Raw genomic sequence first — 22206 nt, 5'->3', positions numbered from 1 at the left:
ATAGTTCAAATGAGGAAATCGAATACGTAAGGCATTACCTCTTTATTTCATCTGTGGCGTTCCATTATTAGTTTGATTTTTTTTTTATTTTATATTTTATATTTTATATTTTATATATATATATTTTTTTTTATGTTAATGTTTTTCTCGTTTAACCTCCAAATCCTTTTTTCGGAAAATTACATTAAACAATGTCAATATGCATATATATTATGCATTATGATTATTAGATTTTATTATGCAAATGCTAAAATGTGTAATGTTTGTTGAGAAACATCATCTCAAAATTTCCTTTTAAAAATAAATCATCTCTTTTGCGGAAATTATTTATTTTGTGATTGACGTATAATTGACGCAAATATATCATTGCCGATTTTTCTTTAAAATCGAATTTTATTATATCATTTTTCACTTCCAATAACCTGGTAACAAGTTCGATTTCATCATTTTTAACGATCTTTAAGAATTACTCGTTAATTTGAACAATTACACCATTTTAATTAAATGATCTTTCTTGCAGTTTTCTTTACTTTTAGATCCACATAATAGAACTTTCCAGAATTATTTATTTATTTTAACTTTTTTTATATATTATTTATGTATTTATGTATTAAAAATTCCGATAATCTTAGATAGAGTTTATTAAGTTTATTCTGTTTATTCATGAAAAAATTTTAAAAATTTTTTTAGTATTTAATCTCGTCACACGTGTTATTAATTAAATTTTACGTGTTTTTCAAATGTGGTAGGTAGTATTTATAAATGTTTATATTATCAATGCGACAATGCGACAATGCTTTTGTACATGCTGTACATTACCTATATTATCGTTTTAACTAATGTTATCTCGAGTTTTATCTAAATTGTAATCTAATAAAATTCAATGAATATAATGAATACAGTGAAGTGCATTCCTTGGGAGTTGGGACCATAGATAGTAGAATGTGCACTTTTAGAAGGTGTGCATTTATAGAGAATATTAAGAGCTCTTATAAGTTGGGTCCAGGCCCACAGTTGCACTTAAAAGAGAATTTATATAGTTCGTGCACTTATAGAGGGTGCATTTATAGAGGTGTCACTATATATACACAGCGAAATTAGATATAATGGAACCATCCGTTCCATTAGTTAAATTTGTCAAAAAAATTGTTATATCGAGAAATCCGTTATATCGGGGGGTAAATTTATTATAGATTATGATAACGTTCCAGACCCCAATTCCGATATTTAACCATTCCAATATATCAAGACTTTACTTATGTTCCGTTATATCAAGGTTCCGGTATATCGAATTTCACTGTGTACTTATTCTGCTTTATATTTATATATTATAAAATTGATAGTAATTTAATATATTTGTGTATATAATAAAAATTGATAATAATTCAATATATTTTTATTTGTATAATATTTGTTAGTGTAAGATTCAACTTGTTCATACATTTCAACATTTCATCTGAAGTTCTGAACCATCCGGTCTACCAGTCTATCAATTTAGGAATTTACCATAGTATCAGTAATTTTTCACGTGAACTTTGTATATATTTATGTATATTTATGGTTAAAACGAAATAATAAATTTATGGTTTAAAAAAAATGATTATAATCACATTATTATTAATTATTACTTACCTGTACAGTATATTATAAACAATGTATCATTATAAATAATTTTAAAATACCAATCAAATTTTTATTATATCATATTTAAACGTTAGATTTCTTTTGTTAAACAAATTTTGTTAAAACTTTTTTGTGACTTTTTGGAAATTATAAAAATTAAAATTAATATGGACTTATTGATCAAGAAAATATCAATGTAATGTATTGAATACGGTAAGATTAAAAATCCGGATGTCAATCATGAAAAAAAAAAAAAATTTAATTAAAATTGAAAAATAGTTAAATTAGAATTCCAAGGATGTAAAATAAGTCATTTATTTTTTTACAAATTACAGATTTTTTTTTTTTACCATTTTTTTTTTATTATTATTATTTTATTTTTATCATAGTTTCAAAACTCGGTCTAAATTTATTAACCAATTCCTGCCCAGATTCAATTAGCCTAATTTATAATTCCTCACCGGCTTTACTTTTAAATGATCATCACTCGTCATAAGTTCTTGATTAAACAAAAACAATAACGCAATGCGCAATAACGCATATTTTTTTTTTACGACTTTATACTTTTATATTAATTTAATAGAATTAAACCCCTATTGGTCGCTACACTAACCTACTTTTTTTTTTGGTTTGGGTCTTTTTTTTTATCTCAATAATATATACATATAAATCTTAGGCCGGGTATTGGATTAAACCACTTGTAAAAAACGCGTGATAAATATTTAGTAAACCATTCAAACTAACGAGATCTTTTTTAAATTATGTGAGATGATTTAGATGATATGGAGGATTTGACGTATTATTAATTTATTGTAACTTTTTGGATTATTGGACTTTGTCCGGTAACTGTTAATTTTAATTATTGCGTGATATTCTTTAATTATTATTACCGTATGATGGGTATTGGAATTGGAAGTGTTATTAAAATTGGAAGTATTATTGAAATTGAAATTGGAAGTATTATTGGAATTGAAATTGGAAGTATTATTGAAATTGAAATTGGAAGTATTATTGGAATTGAAATTGGAAGTATTATTGAAATTGAAATTGGAAGTATTATTGGAATTGAAATTGGAAGTATTATTGAAATTGGAAAAATTATTGGAATTGGAAGTATTATTGAAATTGGAAAAATTATTGGAATTGGAAGTATTATTGAAATTGGAAAAATTATTGAAATTGAAAAATTATTGAAATTGGAAGTGTTATTGGAATTGGAAAAATTATTAAACTTGAAAAATTATTGGAATTGGAAAAATTATTGAAATTGGAAGTATTATTGGAATTAGTAGTATTATTGGAATTGGAAAAATTATTGGAATTGGAAGTATTATTTGAATTGGAAGTATTATTGGAATTGGAAGTATTATTGGAATTGGAAAAATTGTTGGAATTGGAAGTATTATTGGAATTAGTAGTATTATTTGAATTGAAAAAACTATTGGAATTAATAGTATTATTGGAATTGGAAGAATTGGAAGTCCAAAAGTGCTTCCAACTTCCCAATGTCCATCAAGTAACCGTCTTTAATTTACTGCATATAATGTAGGATATATCTTCATATATTCATATATTGATTATGTAATAATTTGATCTATTATATATTTAACAAAAATTATATTAAATTTACAAAAATTATAAAATTATATTAGATTTTAAAGATTTTAAATTTTCGCATATTAAATTCTTTGATAATGTTGGGATACTAGGGTGTACTAAATCGTATTTTGTATATGCCTGAGCTTTTTTTTACGCTGAGGAGTTATATAGTATCTCTGAATACACACTAACATTATACCTATAATACACGGGTTGCGGTATTTTATGCGATACTACTTCAATCTAATTAATACAATTGTCGAATGGATGAACTATAAAATACTTAGAATCATTAGACTATCTCCAATTGGCCCAAGTCCTATCGTAAGTTCCAAATTTTTTTCGACCTTGTCCAATTCATCAATTGAAATTCACACGTCGCAACATACGATTTTAGACGTGGGAAATTTCAAAATAATTAAAATGATTAGGTAATATTTATAATATATTTGGTATAAGACGATATTAAGATATACTTTACTTATTTACCGAACTAATTATGGGAATAAGCACGAATGTCATTTTTTTAACTCAGGGAAACTTTTATATCACCAATCTTTTTCAATGAGTTCTCCAATCTGGGTTAATTGAAAAGATGTAAAAATATCATATGATTTAATGAATGATCTGTGAAACGCACGTGTCTCTCATTTTACATTTATGTTGATTGATAGATTTAGATCTTGTTGAAACTTGGAAAAATCATTTACAATTTACACGAGTTTAAATGCCAATCTTCTCCCGACTTTCTAACCCATTGGCCGTAGCCGGCAATTTTCAACCAAATCCAAGTATTGACCGCCTTGTAAAATTCTTGAATTCAGTACCTGGGACTGACAAAATTTTGATGGTAATAGTTTCGTGTTATTTTTTATTCATTATATGTAAAATATTTCTAAAATATCTATATATATTATATAGTTTGTTCAATATTATTCGAAAATTTTAATATGGTTTTTCAATCGTATTGGTAAGGAGTCATGGGCTCAACGTATTGTCAACTTAAATAATCCGGTAACTGATTTTAGAATCTTCCTTAGGTAAGTTCAGCAAATTCATTACGGTATCAATCTAAATAAATTATCTGATCCCTTTCATTACCAAATATGAAGGTTTTATGGTCTTCTTCCATTGATTCAATGGATGATTCATATTGAACACCATCCACCAGTATCTTCATTACTTTTACAAATTGAACGTATTCAAAATCTTACCATGATTTTTTATTATCCCCTCGAACATATTTGGTGGCTTGCAAATCACGAAGTTATTTCTATTTCTGAAGCTCGAATGAATAAGATTGGAGTTTGGAGCTGCCGCTTTTGGGCAGTTCATGTCATTCTCCAATTTTTACATCTTGCCATAGAATGGAAGTTATATAAAAGACGAAGTCGTGATATTATCAAAAAAGTAGATGGTGATGAAGATGATATTAGGAAGGAAAAACGGCAGATTAAAAAAGCAGGAGAAAGAATTATAAGAGATACAATTATTAACATCGGTTATTTACCATTAACAGTACGTAATTACGCGTTTATTTTTAATTTCTATTAATCAATATTAATCAATTTATCAAATTTATAGATGCATTGGTCAATCGAAAATTCATCTTTTCCTGATATTGGTGTTGGTATCTTTGGTACACTTGCCGCTTTTTATCAACTGGTCGGCGCGTGGAAAGCAACAAATGAATAATGATAAAATTATAAAATTATAAAAAAAAAAACAATTTATTCTAAAAACTTTAGTAAGGTTTATTATATAATCTCTATTGGTCGGAGATGGTTCTAACACAAAATTCGCTCGTCTGTTGTCTATATTTATTTTATAAATTTAGATTCTTTGTATTTGTCATTATTATTATTAATCAAATATATAGTGTATATTATAAAATAATAACGCACGTGATTTTTCGGGTTAATCGTCCAATGAAAATTTGCTACTTTACAATATGCGCAGATTGTGATCAAATGACACAATGCCGAAGTAATTTCATTTAAGAGTTGATTTCGTGAGAAATTATTTCTCTTCGAACTTGAACAGCGCAAATAGTGCAAGTTCTTAAACTTTTGAGTTTTTACTAACAGTGTCAAGCCATTAATTGTTTACAAGAGGCTGCGTTTACTTAGCAACCAAACTAAGGGGAAAAAAAAAGTTTCTTGATTTCCACAAAGTTTTAATAATTTCTATCCATAACTTTGTTCAAAAGTGCTGCGTTTCTTACAAGTGTTTAAATACTTTTAATTGACACTTATTCAAGATCTTTTTTTTTTTGAAGTTACCAGTTTCCAAAGAAGAAGTAATAAAAAGAAAGGACTAATCTTTTGTTCTTTCCTAACATAATTTAATTTATTTAATAATTTTTACCTTTAATTATTTAATTTATTAATTTTTAATTTTTTTATTTAATTTTTTTATATATATAGTATTTATTTTATTTTATTTATTTATTTTTTTTATTTATTTGCCCAGCATGGAGTTTATTTTCTTTTACTAAATGGAGCACACATTATTTTTATTATTATTGTCAAATTACATTGTTAGTTCCGAGAGAACTTCAGGAAACTGGTTTCTTCATTACTTCCCAATTTTCTTTTTGACATTTCCGAAAATTCGGAAAAGGTCAAACGATATTTTATATCATCACAAATTGTATCCACCAAATTGGTTATACCCACTTATACTTGTATTATCTTTAGCAACCATTATAGCAATAAGTAATTGGAATTATTTATTATTATTTTCTCCAAGAAAACCAAATAATCCGCGTATTTATAATTATACTCATCTAAATTATCACCATGAATGCCAACGCACGTGCATTCGTTCCACAAAACATGTCAACAAGGACAAACACCACTTCTTCGCCATCTATCTCACGTGTTCAACGTTCGTCCGGTCGCAATTTCGTATCGAATCAGAGCTCGCTCCAGCCTGAAGTAAGAAAAAATAACTTTAGGAATCAAAATTTTCATTCACAAGGGGATCAAAATGGTATTTATAATTTAAATTATACTATTTATTTCAAGTATAATTAATTATTATTTTATGCTGATTTGTTTTTTTTTTGATTATCAAATTATTTTAGCCCGTTTGAACGTAAACAGGAATAATCCTCGACGTAAGCAAAATCGTCATTCTTATCATCATCATAATCGGAATCAATTGGATGATGTTAAAAATAGCGACAGAAATAGCAGCAGTTCTTCCACAAGCGAGACTGATATAAATCAAGCTCAAGAGACAGATCATTCTGTTGATGTAGTCGAAACTAATCTTAGTGATTTGTCTCTTAACGATCCGAGTTACATGGTATGTCATATTGAATATATTTTACTAATTTAATTTTTAATAATTTTAATAATCTTAATACAATTCTTTTTTTTCTTTAGGCTTATGGTGCTCCTAATAGAAGGGGCCAAATCTCTCTTAATCATCTTTTGAATTTCTCATTTCCACCAAGACAAAGTTATCAAGCTAATACTCCTCGAAGACAGAGAACAGTTAATTACCAACCATATAATAAAGAACGCTTTTTGAATGCCAAGTAAGTATTTATCATTAGTATATTAATTATGATAATATTTTGATATTAATTGGTTGTATGGTTTTATATTATAGTTTTAGATTTCTTGTTAAATCGATGGGTGATTATACTGCTTATCAAGTTGATCCAGGTGATTTATCATTATAAAATCTTTTTTAACTGGTTTAATAATTTTCATTATAATAATAACCCTTTGATTTTTTTTTTAGATATTTTACTTAACTGGGAAGATATTGAACAAGTGGTAAGCTAAACATGAATTTGTTTATGTATAAGCAATATATAATTTTTAAAATTTTATCATTTAAAATTAGATTATTACTAGTCCTAATACTCCCAGTTGCCCAATTTGTTTACAACAACCTACTGCAGCTCGTGTAACTAAATGTGGTCACACGTTTTGCTTAGCTTGTATTATTCATTATTTGCAATTGAATGATGAAAACGAGAAGCCTAACAAAAAATGGCGCAAATGTCCTATTTGTTGGGATTCCGTATATGCTAAGGATCTTAAAAGTGTTAGATTTTGGGCTGTTAGGACTATAGGGAAAGTGGGAGATGGTGGATTGTTAGAAGGAGAAGAGAAACTTACTATGCGACTTATTCAACGACCTATGGTAAGGGAAAAAAATGCCTGTTATCAAAAAAATTTGGGTTGTTCGAAATCTCTAAAAATATATGTTACCATTTAATAATAGAATTCAACTATTGCACTTCCGCGTTCACCAACTTGGCCACTTCATGACCATGACAACAATATTAATGTTCCTTGGCATTTTACTCCTAATGCTCTTACATTTTCGAAATTAATGCTTGCTTCATTCGATTATCTACAAAATGAATATAATCATGATTTAAAGGACCTAAAAAATGCATTACAAGAAGCTCATGATTGGAATTCTAATGAAGAAATTCCATTCATTGAAATGGCTATAGTCAATGTTGAGGTATTATCTATAATCATGTGTAAATTTTGGTTTGCAATTTGTTATATTAATTGTCATATTTATAATTAATAGGAACATTTGGAGGCTCTAGAAATGTTTTCCACTAAAGCTTCACTTGAATCCGAACGACGTGCTCATGAAATTTTAGAAATGGCGGAATTAGATTATAGAAAGGTTAAAGATACGATGGAATCATTAAATTCAGTTTTTTCAGTCGAACCAGAAGTAGCAGCTGTGAATATAGATAATAAAAATAATAAAAATGATGCATCACATAATGATATTAATAATAGTCCACCTTCCTTTTTACCAGATGATTTTAAAGATCATCCTCATATTGCAAATATAAGTCCATTAAAACCTGATGAGAAACATAAAATTAAGACTACAAAGGATTTAATTGTTGATGATAAGACATATTATTATTATCAATCTGAAGATGGACAACACATTTATTTGAATCCATTAGACATTCGAGTTTTAAAACAGGAATTTGGAACTTATGATAATTTCCCTGATGAGATAACTGTTCGTATTGTTGGAGTTGACGAATCTACAATGAATGAGGTATTTATTTTTAAATATTTTAAATAAAACTCTTTCAATATTTTAATATATAATATTAACTTATAATAAATTTATTAAAGGAACTTCGTAAACGGTTTAAATATATTAGTCATTTACCTTTGAGTTGTGATGTAACTTTTCTAGAAGTAGATTTGAAAGGATTCGTTACAGATGATTCATTAAAGATTTTTGAAAGTATGTGATAAATTTTTTTTTTTATCTGTCAATTATTGATATATGTAAATTTTTTTATCTGACAATATATTTATTTATTTTAAATTAATTATTTTTAAAAAAAAAGACGAATTAAAACAACGTTACAATCGCCGTAAAGAAAAGGCACGTAAAGAAGAATGGTTACACGAACAGGCAGTTAACAAAGAACGACGTAGCAAAGATATGCAACAGGAATCTATTAGTTCGGATCCATTTTTCCAACCTTATTCATATAATGAATCTACTAGTAGTAACACAAACACACCAATAAAAATTACTGAATCTTCTGATAATGACAATCGAAAAAACAATGATCAATATGATGGACCAAGAACAGTCTGGGGAACGCCAGCTGTATCCTTTGCCAATGTTGCTAAAGAAAAGGATTCAAATGAACAAGATAATAAAGAAGAATTATGGAATCTTCCAGAAGAAGAAATTTATGTTGGTAAAAAACATAAAAAGAAAAAATTAGTTCTAATGTCAACAGGAGGTAAAAGACAACGATAAATTGAATAATTTCATAGATAATTTCAAATTTTTTTTTCGAATTTTTTTTTTCATTTTTTATTTTATATTGTTTTTTTTTTTATTTTATTTTTATTGTTGATATAATATATATATATAGTTTTATAGATTAATAATATACAACAGTATTATTATTGTTCAATCTTTTTTTGAGTTAATGATTTTAATAATAAAAATATTGTTCTTGAAAAAGGAACTTTAAAAAAAATGTGTTACATTAAAATATTGTATACAAGCAAACCAAAAAAGGAGACATAATTTATTAGTATACCTAGTTCTAACTTAATTTGTTTATTCTTTTAATTTTAAATTCTCTAAATTACTTAAAAGAGAGAAACTATCCCTTTAATAATTTAATTATATTTTAAATAAACGCTTGGTATGTATCATGCAATATAAATATAATTAAAAATAAATAGGACATTGTCAAAAAAACCCTCAATGAACTTGTTGCATGCTTTTGTATTTATAATAATAATTTTAAAGGAAAAAAGAAAAAAAAAAATAATTTTTTTTTCTCTTAATTTATAAATATAATTATTATTTTTATTTAGAATGATTATACTTTGCATAGTATGAAAAATAATAGAATTTTGACAAGTTTGTTAAGAAGTGAGGATATTTATAAATTAAAGTTCACTCTTGAATTACGACTAAATTTGGTCAAAATCATTAATTAGTACAGGTTATTTTAACAATGGTCATAATATAGAAAAAAAAAACTTTCTCCGAACCAATCATTAACGAAACAATAATCCCAAATATAATACCAGCGAAACGAGATTATGTATAATACCTGTGTTACAAGTAATTTCGCACATGCGGAGGAGACCTTGCAGATAGCCGTTCGATGAATATCTCATTAGCCTTATTAAATTGCTTCCCAATTTAATTTATTTATTTTTTTCAGTATTTCCACTATATCCACTTTGGGTGGTTGAACAAATTGCATTCTACTCTTCAAGGAAAGTAATACAAAATATTTTTATAAAATAAATATTAACTGTACACGAGAAACAAACTCGAGCGACCATGCCAAAACGCAAACACTGAACACAACAGTTTTTTTTTTTTTTACGAGTAATTGAATCAATCAATAATAGATAGATGCAGTATTTCTCAATATATCAATTAAGAAGTATAATTTTAGTATTATTCTACATATAATTTAGGAATCAGACATATAAATACTTGCCTTTTCATCTCTTATGATTCTTGTTTAATTCATAGGTGCTCTCTGTTCGTTGTTTTTTTTTTACCGATTTTCTTTGTGACGGAAAAGGTGAGAATTTTCTTTTCTTATCATCCTTCTTTAACGAAAAGGCAACTTATTCAATAATTAATTTCTTTTTTATAAAACAATAAAATATTTCAATATACCCTAATAGTCTGTCTGTAACGATCCGTATAAAGTGTAACGAATAACGTACTGGCCGTTTAATACGGTTTCTTCTGCACCATAACTGTAAAAAAACTTTTTTCCAAAGTTTCAGCTTGGCTATTATTTGCCGTATCAGTTTTAAATTATTTTATGATACTTTGACACGACACTCTCCTGTTATTTAAACAAATTTATTCCTATTATTTTCAACTTTCTCTCACACATAAAACACTCCACATATTATTCGCGCAGTTTTCGGTTGTTATGCATCTTTTGTAACTTGATTTTTTATTTTATTTATTTTAAACCAATAACGACTTTACATTTATATATCTTGCTTTATAGCACTTAAAACTTTCTTTTTAATATATATATATATATATATATATATATCTTATTTTATATTTTTATTTTATATTTTTTTGATTTTTTCGTATAAATATATAACAAAAAGTACTATAAAGTCTTTTTTTTTTTCACAACCGAAAACAAGTTATATTTCTTGAAAAATATATTACAAAGTTATTTACCACACCATCTACACATATAACTTCCTACTTAAACGTCACTAGTATACATAAAGAATATTTTATAATGTCCAAAGACCGAGATTTAACAAGTTTACGACAAGAATTAGATAATGTTCAAAATTTGAACGCTTCGGTAAATATTTTATTATTATTATTTGTTTCTTTTTTTTAGGTACAAGAGAAAAAAAAATCATATATATAAATATATATAAATATTATAAATATATATATATATATAATATAATGTATATAATGTATATAATGTATATAATGTATATAATTTTTATAATGTTTTTTCGATTCATTATATTCTTTTGACTTTTGATTTATTATCTTCTTTTGATTCATCCTTTAATCTTATTTCAAAAAAATTTTTGACTAATTCTTTTTTTGTATATATATATATTTATATATTAGCTTCATGAACAACTCGAACATACTCATAAAGAAAACTTATCATTAACTGATGATAATACGTTCCTTCGTAAAAAAATTTTATCTCATCAACATGAAATCAATAATAGTCATAATGAATGTGTACGCCTTGAATCTGAATTGTATCAACAAGTACAAGAAATAGAAAGATTAAGAAAAGAAAATGTTGGTTTCTTGAAAAATAAACGAGAAGTAGAAAGAAAATTGAGAGAGGAGGTAAAACCTTTTTTTTTTTGGAAACATATAAAAAATGGATCCTTTTTTTTTCTGAAATTAATTGGAAATTTAATTTTAATTAGACACAAGCATTTGAAAAAGATCGAGTTGTATGGCAAGAACGCGAATCAGAATTGATTGATCAAATAAAAGCTTTACAAGATACTGTTAGTGTTCTAGCACAACAGAATGAACAAGTTTCAGAAAGGAGAGATGGTTAGTTTAGTTAAAATTATATACAGTACATGATCCACTTCTTTCACGTTAATTTTTGGTGATTCGAAGGAATTGTTATTAGTCAACTTGATTATAATAATTAATGATTATCTCTCTCTCTTTTTTTTTATTATTATTATTATGAAATATAGAGGAGAATTCATATTATGCTGCTGCTCGTGAATTAAAGAATGTTCAAAGAAGTATCAAAGAATTAGAGCGACGTAATAATGAATTAGCTACAGAACTTGAAAAAGCAAAACAAGCAACTAATGAATCTGTAAATATAAGCAAAAATCATGTGCGTAGAATTCAACAATTAGAAAATGAATTATCGCAAGTGAAGCATATGAATCAATCATTAATGGAAGAAAATGAATCATTCCAACGATTAATATTTGAAAAAACAATGAAAGGCGAATTTATGTTTAACCCTATAATGCAGGTAAATATAAGTGGTTTGAATTTATTTCCTTTAATTGTTTCCCCTTATTGTTTCATCTTTTTCCTCACCATATTATTTTTTTTTTTTACATAATAGCTAAATGATTCTCACAAGCATGCGGATGTCATTAAGAAAATTACAAATGGTATTTCTGGAAATGCTTTAGAGGCTGAATTAACCCGTGCGGATGAACTAACTAGTTCTCTTCTTGGCGAACGTGTCCATAAAGAAAGTGATCATACTATTATTGATAGTACGTATTTTAATGATTAATTTTTTTTAATCTTCAATTTTTTTTTTCATATACTAAATATTATTTGAATTAATATAGAATTCCAAGAGGAAATCAAATCACTCAATGACGCAAATAAGGATATGAGACTATATATTGAAAAAATTCTTCACCGTATTTTAGACGTTCAAGGATTTGAAGAAATTTTGTCTTTTGAGTGGAAGAAACCATCAGTATCTAGTCCTGTATCACCTACTACAGGATCATTTGGTTTCAATAATATTAATAACAACAATAACGATAATAACGATAATAACGATAATAACAGTCAAGAAGAAAAAAAGACTACTAAGAAAGTTGAAAGACGTAAGACATTTTCTGGATGGCACTTCCGTAGTACTTCTCAACCTCAAAATACTTATAAATCGGATAAAATACCCGAAGAACCTGATACACCTCTCCCATTACCAACCAGAAAATCAAATGATGATACTCTTCATCCTCCTAGTGTAATTCAAAAACGTCCATTAAGAAGGAATTCTACATCAGCTAAAAACACAAATCGACTTAGTAGCTTTTTTGGTTGGGGTGGCGGTGTAAAAGAGGAAGAAAAGAAGGAAGATCCATTCATGAGACCTATGATCCTCTTGCAAGAACAAGAAAGGAAAGATTAAATTATGATATATATGATTTAACATTTTAAGCATTTTTAAAAATATCTTTTGAACAAAACTATTCAATTCTTGCCATTATAAATTTAGTTAAATTTAAATGACTTTATTTTTTTTTTAAAGAAAAAAAAGAAAAAAAAAAGATTAATTATTATTATTATTATTATTTTACACCATTAGTTGTGTATCATTTTTGTATAAAGTCTTTTTTTCTTTTCTTTTTTTTTTTTTGGAGAATTTTAACAAAATTTGTTGTGGTTATATATATTTGGGTATGATTATTTATTTTATATATATATATACATATATATATATGAATGTATATATATATATACATCTTTTTTGTACATTTTGATTTTTTTTTTACTCTTTTGTTATATTTATTTACTTTTGTTTATTTTATCTTTATTATATTATATGCGCCTTTTAAGAAGGCATTGAAAATATTCAAAAAAAAAAATTTTAAATAAAATCAATTTCTCAAATTACCGAATTTTTATTAAGATAAAAATCAAAAGAATTGCTGGTCTTATGTAAGCACGGAACGTTATTCTTTTCACTTTCATTAAAAATGTCTAGTTCTACGTCAGACGTTATCAACCAGTCACGATTGTTGTGATTTGCACACGTGTTCATGTGTATTGTGTAATTCATGGGGTAGTTGTATTCATGTATCATGTGTATTATGTATTATGTGGACGAAGGCCACATGATATACATATTACAGTAATCAGTAATTCTTTGTAATCTTTGTAGCAAATAAAAAATAACACCAAATCAAACTTTCGGGGGTTACCTATATTTTTCCAATAAAATATTTCTTTTGACTAAAAGTAAAGTTATTCAATGCATCATTTTCGAGTTTAATGCATCATTTTTAAAAAACCTCCAATCAATTTTATAAACATTATTCATAATTACCAAATGACATGCCTCCACTATAAATAAATAAACTGATCATTAACCCTAATTCTTTATCGGTATTTTGATTACCATTGTTGGATTGAAATATTCCTCTAAAATGGAAGTGATTGTACCAATCGGAAAATGATAAATTTTTATAACAAATTTGGAAAGTACTTCATTTAAAATAAAAAAAATATCTTGATATGGTAAGATATGAAAGAATTAATATTATTATTATTATTATTATTATTATTATTTTGATATTCAAATTATTTATTTAACGAGATTCTTTAGAACAAAATGAAGTTCAAGAAAATCTAATGTTTTTCCTTTTGATAAACTAACAATGATGTCATTAGTGAACGGACCATATTGTCATCAAATTTTCCTAAAAAAAAACTAATAAAAAGTTCAAATTTGGTATAATACCTGAAAACTTGACAAAAAAATCAAACCAATAATAATTATTATTACCATATGTATCGAAGTCTTTCTCCTCAATTTAAGTAATTTTCAACATTCAATGGAGTTATAGTTTTTTTTGTTTATCAGATATTCGGATAATCTGACAGGTTTCGGATCATGAATCGAAATTTCCTTGTTTTCTTATTCTCCTCAAATGTTTATAAATTATTAGTATTTATCGGATATTCGGATAATCTGATAGGATTCGGATCATGAATATCCGGATATTTGGTACCCGAATTCGGAATCGGATAATGGGGATGACGTATCATCCGGATGATCACATGGGATTTTAAATATCTTTATTTGGTAAATTATTAAATCATTTTTTTTTTCTTGGCTCGAATTAAAAATTGGTACTTTCGTATGACAAAGAGTTAAACGAATAAGTGAAATAAATATTTATTTTTTTTTAACAAAGACCTTTTGAATTGAGAATAATTGAGGTTTTATATGTTTTTTTTTCCCGAAGCATTCAATTTATGGATGCATAATTTTGGATTGCATAATTTAGCGAATGTTTAAAAATTCTCTCTACCTTCTTTTTTTTTAGTAAATTTAAACAAGGAATAATATAATTTTAAATTTAATTTTATTATTCTTAGAACGTAACACATTTTTATGATAATGATATCATTAATGATCAAAAAAAAAATTTTTTTTTCTTTATTCGATATTTTCAATAAAAAAAATCGAATTGCGTAACAATACATTTATAATATTCAGCTGAAAATCAACTATTTGAGCATATTTTAATCTAAATGGTATTTTATTTTTTGTAAAAAAAGAAAAAAAAAAAAAGTTTCGGATCAAAATAATCTTTTTTTGAAAAAAAAAAAATTTAAAAAAAGCACGTTGTTTTTATTCTAAAAAACCCAAAAAAAGATAATGTTTTAAAATCATTTGAATAATTTTGAATAATTTGAATAAATTTGAATAATTCGATAATTAAAATAGTTAAAAAAAAATCTAATGTATATATGAAATTAGTAAAATAATATGTAAAACCATTGAAAAAAAAAGGTTTTTAACACATGTCAATGTTTAGGAATATTAGAACGTTTTAACTATTATAAAAAAAAAATGGGGAGATTTTTTTTTTAGAAAGGGGTTTTAGGATTTTTAGATTGTTAGATTGTATATTGTGAAAAAAAAAAGATATCACGTTGATCGACGATATACGATATTAACAATAATTTAAACAGTTTTTTTTTTTTTTGGATTTTTAATTTATTTCAATTATTGACTTTATACGTAAATTACCTGTAATTTAAAATTAATTAAATTTCAAGAAGCATCCTGTCGCATGGTTTAACCAGATTTCCGATTGAGTTTCATTTTAAAAAAAAAAAAAAATTTTTATTTTTTTGAATATCGAAGGAAAAAAAACTGATTTTTTTTTTATTTTTTATTTTTTTTTTGCTTTCAGCCAAAATTTTGTATTTCTCTATAAGTAAAAATAATAAACAAGAAAATTTATTTGTTATTAATTATAATAATCCATTGTCTTTTTTTCTTTTTTACTTACGCCTTGTTTACTGTCTAAACAATTCTTTTTATTCAACTTTAAAAAAAAGAAAGAAAAAAAAAATTTCCCTTCTTCTATTATCAATAGATACAATAAGAGAATAATGGAGTAACATGCACATCGTAACACTTTAAGGAATAATAAAAAAAATATTATTATCATTTTTTTTTTTAATAAAAATAATACAATATGACTAAATTGGGTAAGAATGGGTTGCATTCTTTTTGTTTTTCATCTGACGAACATGAGAAATTGGATAAATAAGTTACACTTTCACGAGACAATCGCACCAAAACAAACCATTAAAAGGTAAACAACATCCAAATAAAGTAAAACTCAATATTTATCACCGAATGTTGTTATAATAATTATTAACCTTTTTCAATTTTACCTCATTGCCCACGAAATTTACAAAATTTACATCGGACATTCTATACATTGCACGTGCATTAAGATACTTACACTTACTTTCATCTTTCAACAACCTTTTATAAAAAAAATAAATTATTTTAAAAAAATTCGTTGCATAATTTATGTTATGTATGAATGTGTATAAAAAAGTTGTCTCCAAAAAAAAAAAAAAAAAATTAAAGAAAAGGTTTAAAATCCCCCCACTTTACCATGCCAAATTACCAAGCAGTATTTGGATGCACTTTATTACATATTTTCCATATTTTCCTACATATTTTCCTAACATGCATACGCAATAATGTAATATGAATGTAGTATTATATTATAGTCTATAACTACGGTAAATTTATTCCATAATAAAAATAGATAGTGAATTTTTAAGATTTAAATTACTGATAAAGATGTAAATTGTCTGATCTTTTTTTTTTTTTTTTTTTTTTTATAATTTTAGTAATCCACATAAGAATATCCAAATTATTATTTTTTTTTTCACGCAGGTTAGGTTTCAATATAACCTAATAACTTAGAGACTAAACCCCCAACCAACAAACACACGGACTACCTGCAACTCTGTACGTAATCTGCTTTATCTGCCTTGTGGCTGACAATTTGCTTGTTTATACAATTGATTGTGCACAGCGTTACATACGCTACTACCCGACCGTCATCAGCTTTTCTTTACCTTTTTTTTCCTTCTTTCTTCTTATTTTTATTTATTTATTTTAATCCTTTTTTTTATAGTTGTACTCTAAACTTTAAAGTTTTAGTTTAAATAATTCTGCACATGTCTTTTTTTTGGTGAGGTCACCTAATCCGAAACAAAATCAGAATATTATTCAATAAATAAATAAATAAAAAAAAAAAGAAAAAAAATTTTTTTATACAATATACAATAGAAAAAAGATATGTAGCACATCTTTGAAAAATACCCAAAGTAAATATTAGAAAAAAATCGGTATCTATTTTGGCCGTGAGATCATGCCGTCAGGAACACGATTGGAAGATTATTTCTTTTTTCATAATAGAATCACGCCTCTCTGACCAAATTAAGACATCCCTGGCACGAACTTCCATAATTTACTATGACTGATATCATTATTAAATCCAGACATATTTTCTCCAAAAATTTTTTTTTTTTTAACCCTTCTTCATCCACCGAGCATCTTTTTTCTTATATCTTTACTGACTCTTCACAAAAAGGATTTGGTTTATTTTCTTCTGATATAAACCAATCTTTAAAATTTTGTCTAAAAAATAAAAAAAATTTACTTTTTATTTTTTAATAAACTTCATATTCATTGTTCATTAAAAGAAGGGTCAATATAGATAAACAATATATATACCTCACTTATAATAAATAACTCACTCGTATATAAAATTTATATACGTAAATATAGAATAAAAAAAAACAATAAATACTTCACATTTGCCGTATTTCATATCTAGTCCTTTTTTTTTTTTTTTATTCTAAAAAAAAAAAGCGCGAACCGTAAATAAATTACATATTTTGTGTGAAGTTTGTAACATATTAGTAACATTTTGTAAAACCACCACTTTTAAAAAAAATAAAACCACGCCACGGTTATATAATATATTTTTTTGACTCTTCGCTGCGCGAAATAGTTTCCTTATTATATAGTTCAAACAAATACCATAACATAAAAAATGACGACCGAGGTCATCATCCCGGAGAATCCAGTTTTTGAAGACGATACTATTTTGAGACCAAAAGACGATGATTTTTCTATCAATGACTTAAATATTAACTCTACCTCAATCAAACAAGACGACTTGGATACTCCACCTTCCCCGGGCTCATTAAATCCACCACCTCCATATTCCCAATGGGATGAATTAAGTATTGAACAAATACTTGAAAAAAGTCGCGAAGTACTTAACGTTGAATATTTAGCTAATGGTGGTAAAAAAGAAAACGATGGGGTAGTGCTTGATAAGGTAAGAACTGCCCGAGTACGTGCCATATATTTTTATCGACGCTTGTTGGTGGCAATTTTTTAAAATTTTTTTATTATTGTGCTTGACATTTCGACGTTTTTTTCATGGTTTAATTAAAAAATTGTCAACTAGCAAGTTTCAATATAAATAAATAAAAGAAAGAAAAAAAAAAAAAGTTTACTTATGCATGAAAAAATTTATGGAGTTCGGACATTAAATTTATTTATACTTTTTCTAACATTAAAAATTATCTTTAGGTGACGCAATTAGAATCACTCGTATCATCATTACAAGCCATTCTTAATGATCAAACCTTTGCCATGCATGATTTGAGATCCCAATTGTCAGAGTTTGTATTATCTTATTTATATTCTAAATTTCCTTGTTTTAAAATTTTATAACTAAAAAAAAAAAATTGTCTTATATTTTTTTAGTATTCAAGTTGTCCTCAAAAAAATGCAAGATAAACAAGAAACCATATCTAGTGAAGAGATAATGAAACAAGTGGTCACTATGAAGGTATAATAATACATAAATTTATTAAAATAATTCCTTATATATGTAATAATATTTACGTAATATGTTTATATAATTTTATTGTGTATAGGCTCTTACTGAAAACATTATAGCATCAAGTGAGATCAAAAAACAACTAGATGCTACTAAACAACAACTAGAGGCCTCATCGGAAAATGATAAGAATGGAAAAGTATTACAACAATTATCAGCTGAAGAACATCAATTCTCTCCTCCAATGTCAATTCTACCAATCAATACGATTACTAGAACAGCGTCAAGACAACAATTCAATACTTCTCGTACACCTTCAAGAAATCCTTCAAGAAATCCTTCAAGAAATCCTTCAAGACCTTCTTCAAGGCCTTCTTCAAGACCTTCATCTAGAGCCGTATCTCGTACAGTTTCACCGGCTCAAACCCCAATTTCTTTATCACGTACATCATCAAGGAATAAACTTGATTCATCTAATGAATCTCCTTTGATAAAACCTTATAAAGTTAATGAATTCCCGACTATCAATGAAAAAAGTGAAGGTGATGACGAAGACGATGATGAATGTAAGGATACTACTTTGGACCGTATGATTAGCAATATAACATCTTTAATCAGTGAAGCCACGGAAGCCGTTGAACTCCCAATTAAAGGTCATGAGAAAGATCGTACATTTTCAATTATTAGCACATCATCTATTGATTTTGATGAGATTAACAGACAATTAGATGATTTGGATGATGAAGAAGATGAAGATGATGAAGAGGAATTCGAAGAACCAATTGTAATGGATCGAAGTTTAAAACCTGAAGATGCTGAAGAAAGATGGCCAACAAGGAAACATAAACGTACACGTACAAAAAGCGATGCTAATCAAGAAGACTTTTTAAAAAGTTTAAGTAGTTTCAACGATAGTATGACAGGTTTAGCAGATCTCATTGAAGGTTTGACAACTGAACTTCCTGAAGACGAAGGTGACGCTCAAAGTGGAATTCAATACAGGGTGTCTACCAATGAATTGTTAAACAATCCAAGTTCAGATGTTCCAGATTTAGATGATTTTGCACAACAATGTCGTCTTCTTACACGTGCCCTTATTCTTCCTTTCTTACATGCCACTCATTCCTTCATGTCTGAATCACTTCAAACCACCACCAATATACAAACTCCTAAATCAGTAACTAGTACGACGAGAACTTTTATGAATTTGATGTACTGGACATTTTTATTCACTCTCGGGTCCTTGGTTTTAGATGCATGGTTATGTGAAGTAGCTGGACGTCAAGTAATTCGTATGGTTGAATTATTAAAACCTGGTCAACCTTTTGGAATTATCGCAAATGGATATGGTGGTTATGGTTCAATTGATATGAATCAACAGGATGGAGGAATTGGGATGCTGGAGGATGGTAAAAAAAAACGTCAAATTTCGTACCGGCCCTAAAATGAAGGCCGTAACGTGGAAAGGAGTAGAAAAGGAGGTGGTAGGAAATGAAAAGAAATGGTGGAAGAATGGAACTGAAGGTGTGTTAAGTTTGGGAAGGCGAGGTGGACGCTTTTTAACAGGTGGTTTTAGATCAACAGTTGGACGATTCGATGATGATGAATATAGTGAAGAAAGTGATGAATGGGAAATAGTAGATTTTGATACTAGCGATGATGATGAAAGTGTATCAGAGGAAGAAGGTAATGAAGGAGATCCTGCTATGTTGTTGCGACGGCGGATCACCAATGAAAGATTGAAACGTGCTGGACACTCGGCTCATGATAATTATTCAAAAAAGGAAGAAAAGGGAAATTCTGTTAACAATGACATGACCTCGATCAAAGATCAAGAATGTGATATACAAGATGAAAATTTATCTCGAACATTTAATAATTCTAAAAATAAGACATTCGTACAAGAACCAGAAAGTTATGAAATGGACGATGATTATTATATAGACGATGATGATTTAAACATACCCGGTTCGTTTCCTACAGCATTTAAATGGACTCCACAACAATCCACAACAGATGATAAATCAGATAGAGTACGACGTGTACGTAGCGTCTTACTCCGAAGACCAAGTCGTAGTGGATTTTTTGGTGGTAGTGGAGAGTTCTGGGTTACGAATACCCGTAAAGTTCGAACAATAAGTAATAGTAAAGACAAGGACATTACCAGAAGCTCTAATAAATCTAGTTCTATAACGAATAAAAGTACAAATAAGAGTTCAAAATCTCAAAAAAGAACTTGGGTAAGACGAAGTAGTATATAGAATAATAAATATATAATAATAATATAATTATAATAATAATAGTCTAATATTTTTTGGAACATTTTGGGGATGGCCGATTGTGCCATTTTTTTTTTGCCATCGAGGCTATTCTTGTATATTAACATTTTTTTTAAAAAAAAAAGAAAAAAAATTGGACAGTTTTCTTTTTTCTTCTTGTATAGTTTTTTTTGTCCCACCTTTTTCCTACAATACTGTTCTTGCGAATTTTTATTCTTTCATCAAACTTTCTATTTCCTACTATTTCTTTTTTTGCTCCTGACCACGTTTATAATATAACATTTTTTACTTTATTATTTTGTTTTTTTATATATATATATAAAGCTTTACCAATTCATTGAATCATATTTTTTTCTATAGCGCAAATATATTATTCTTTTTTTCATATTTTAGCTATTTTTTTTTATATATACATTTTTTTTTTTTGTTTTATATATATTTTACTTTTTTATAGTGGAATTATGATAAAAATTTAAAAATTTCGAACTCCAAATTAGAAATTTTTTGGAGGGAGAAAATATTCTTATCATTTAAAAAAGTTATTGTAGTTTATATATTTTTCATTCAATAAATAAAGAATAAAAATCCTCTTTCGGTTTTGTAGTAATCTATACATAATTTGTTGGGTCAATTAGTAAATAATGTTATAGATAAGTAATTTCATAATTTCATTAACACGACGCTACAGGATACTGTATATTGGAATTTGTCACCTCTCGTCATATCTTCTTTTTAAAAAATTCTTGGGACTCCCGAAATTTTATTTTAGTAGAGTACCTATGTTGGATACTGTATATTGGAATTTGGTCACTTCGCGTCATATCTTCTTTCTAAAAAAATTCTTGGGACTCTCGAAATTTTTTTAGTAGAGTACTAATGTTGGATACTGTATATTGGAATTTGGTCACCTCGCGCCATATCTTTCTAAAAAATTCTTGGGACTCTCGAAATTTTTTTAGTAGAGTACTAATGTTGGATATTGGAATTTGGTCACTTCG

General features: G+C 26.9%; 5 protein-coding genes across 5 annotated transcripts; all 5 read left to right on the top strand.

Annotated features, from left to right (window-relative positions):
• Nucleotides 1-2516: 2516 nt before the first annotated feature.
• On the top strand, nt 2517-2888 carry OCT59_022968 (uncharacterized protein; the record flags this gene model as incomplete). Its single annotated transcript, XM_066150473.1, has 1 exon — nt 2517-2888. One exon carries the CDS (start codon nt 2517-2519, stop codon nt 2886-2888), a length of 372 nt encoding a protein of 123 aa, XP_066006503.1.
• A 1022-nt stretch (nt 2889-3910) lies between these two features.
• On the top strand, nt 3911-5149 carry OCT59_022967 (uncharacterized protein). The gene is made up of 4 exons (XM_025318246.2): nt 3911-4072; nt 4144-4262; nt 4335-4740; nt 4807-5149. Exons 1-4 carry the CDS (start codon nt 3950-3952, stop codon nt 4915-4917), a joined length of 759 nt encoding a protein of 252 aa, XP_025176585.1. The 5' UTR covers nt 3911-3949; the 3' UTR covers nt 4918-5149.
• Nucleotides 5150-6023: 874 nt separating this feature from the next.
• On the top strand, nt 6024-9214 carry OCT59_022966 (uncharacterized protein; the record flags this gene model as incomplete). Its single annotated transcript, XM_025318247.2, has 10 exons — nt 6024-6216; nt 6311-6534; nt 6615-6769; nt 6844-6899; nt 6979-7013; nt 7084-7386; nt 7468-7716; nt 7789-8283; nt 8364-8478; nt 8585-9214. 10 exons carry the CDS (start codon nt 6024-6026, stop codon nt 9007-9009), a joined length of 2250 nt encoding a protein of 749 aa, XP_025176586.1. The 3' UTR covers nt 9010-9214.
• Nucleotides 9215-11002: 1788 nt separating this feature from the next.
• OCT59_022965 (uncharacterized protein) lies at nt 11003-14023 on the top strand (the record flags this gene model as incomplete). Its single annotated transcript, XM_066150472.1, has 6 exons — nt 11003-11071; nt 11356-11589; nt 11673-11805; nt 11958-12250; nt 12347-12503; nt 12582-14023. 6 exons carry the CDS (start codon nt 11003-11005, stop codon nt 13154-13156), a joined length of 1461 nt encoding a protein of 486 aa, XP_066006502.1. The 3' UTR covers nt 13157-14023.
• A 4105-nt stretch (nt 14024-18128) lies between these two features.
• On the top strand, nt 18129-21820 carry OCT59_022964 (uncharacterized protein; the record flags this gene model as incomplete). The annotated part of the gene is made up of 5 exons (XM_066150471.1): nt 18129-18419; nt 18677-18768; nt 18854-18938; nt 19027-20338; nt 20397-21820. The coding sequence occupies 5 exons, from the start codon at nt 18129-18131 to the stop codon at nt 21188-21190; spliced, it is 2574 nt and encodes an 857-aa protein (XP_066006501.1). The 3' UTR covers nt 21191-21820.
• Between the last annotated feature and the right edge of the window lie 386 nt (nt 21821-22206).

The sequence above is a fragment of the Rhizophagus irregularis genome, chromosome 32, assembly GCF_026210795.1.
Source record: "Rhizophagus irregularis chromosome 32, complete sequence".
NCBI lineage: Eukaryota > Fungi > Glomeromycota > Glomeromycetes > Glomerales > Glomeraceae > Rhizophagus > Rhizophagus irregularis.
Note: the sequence above shows the minus strand (reverse complement) of the source record. Positions and strands in the feature narration are given on the sequence as shown.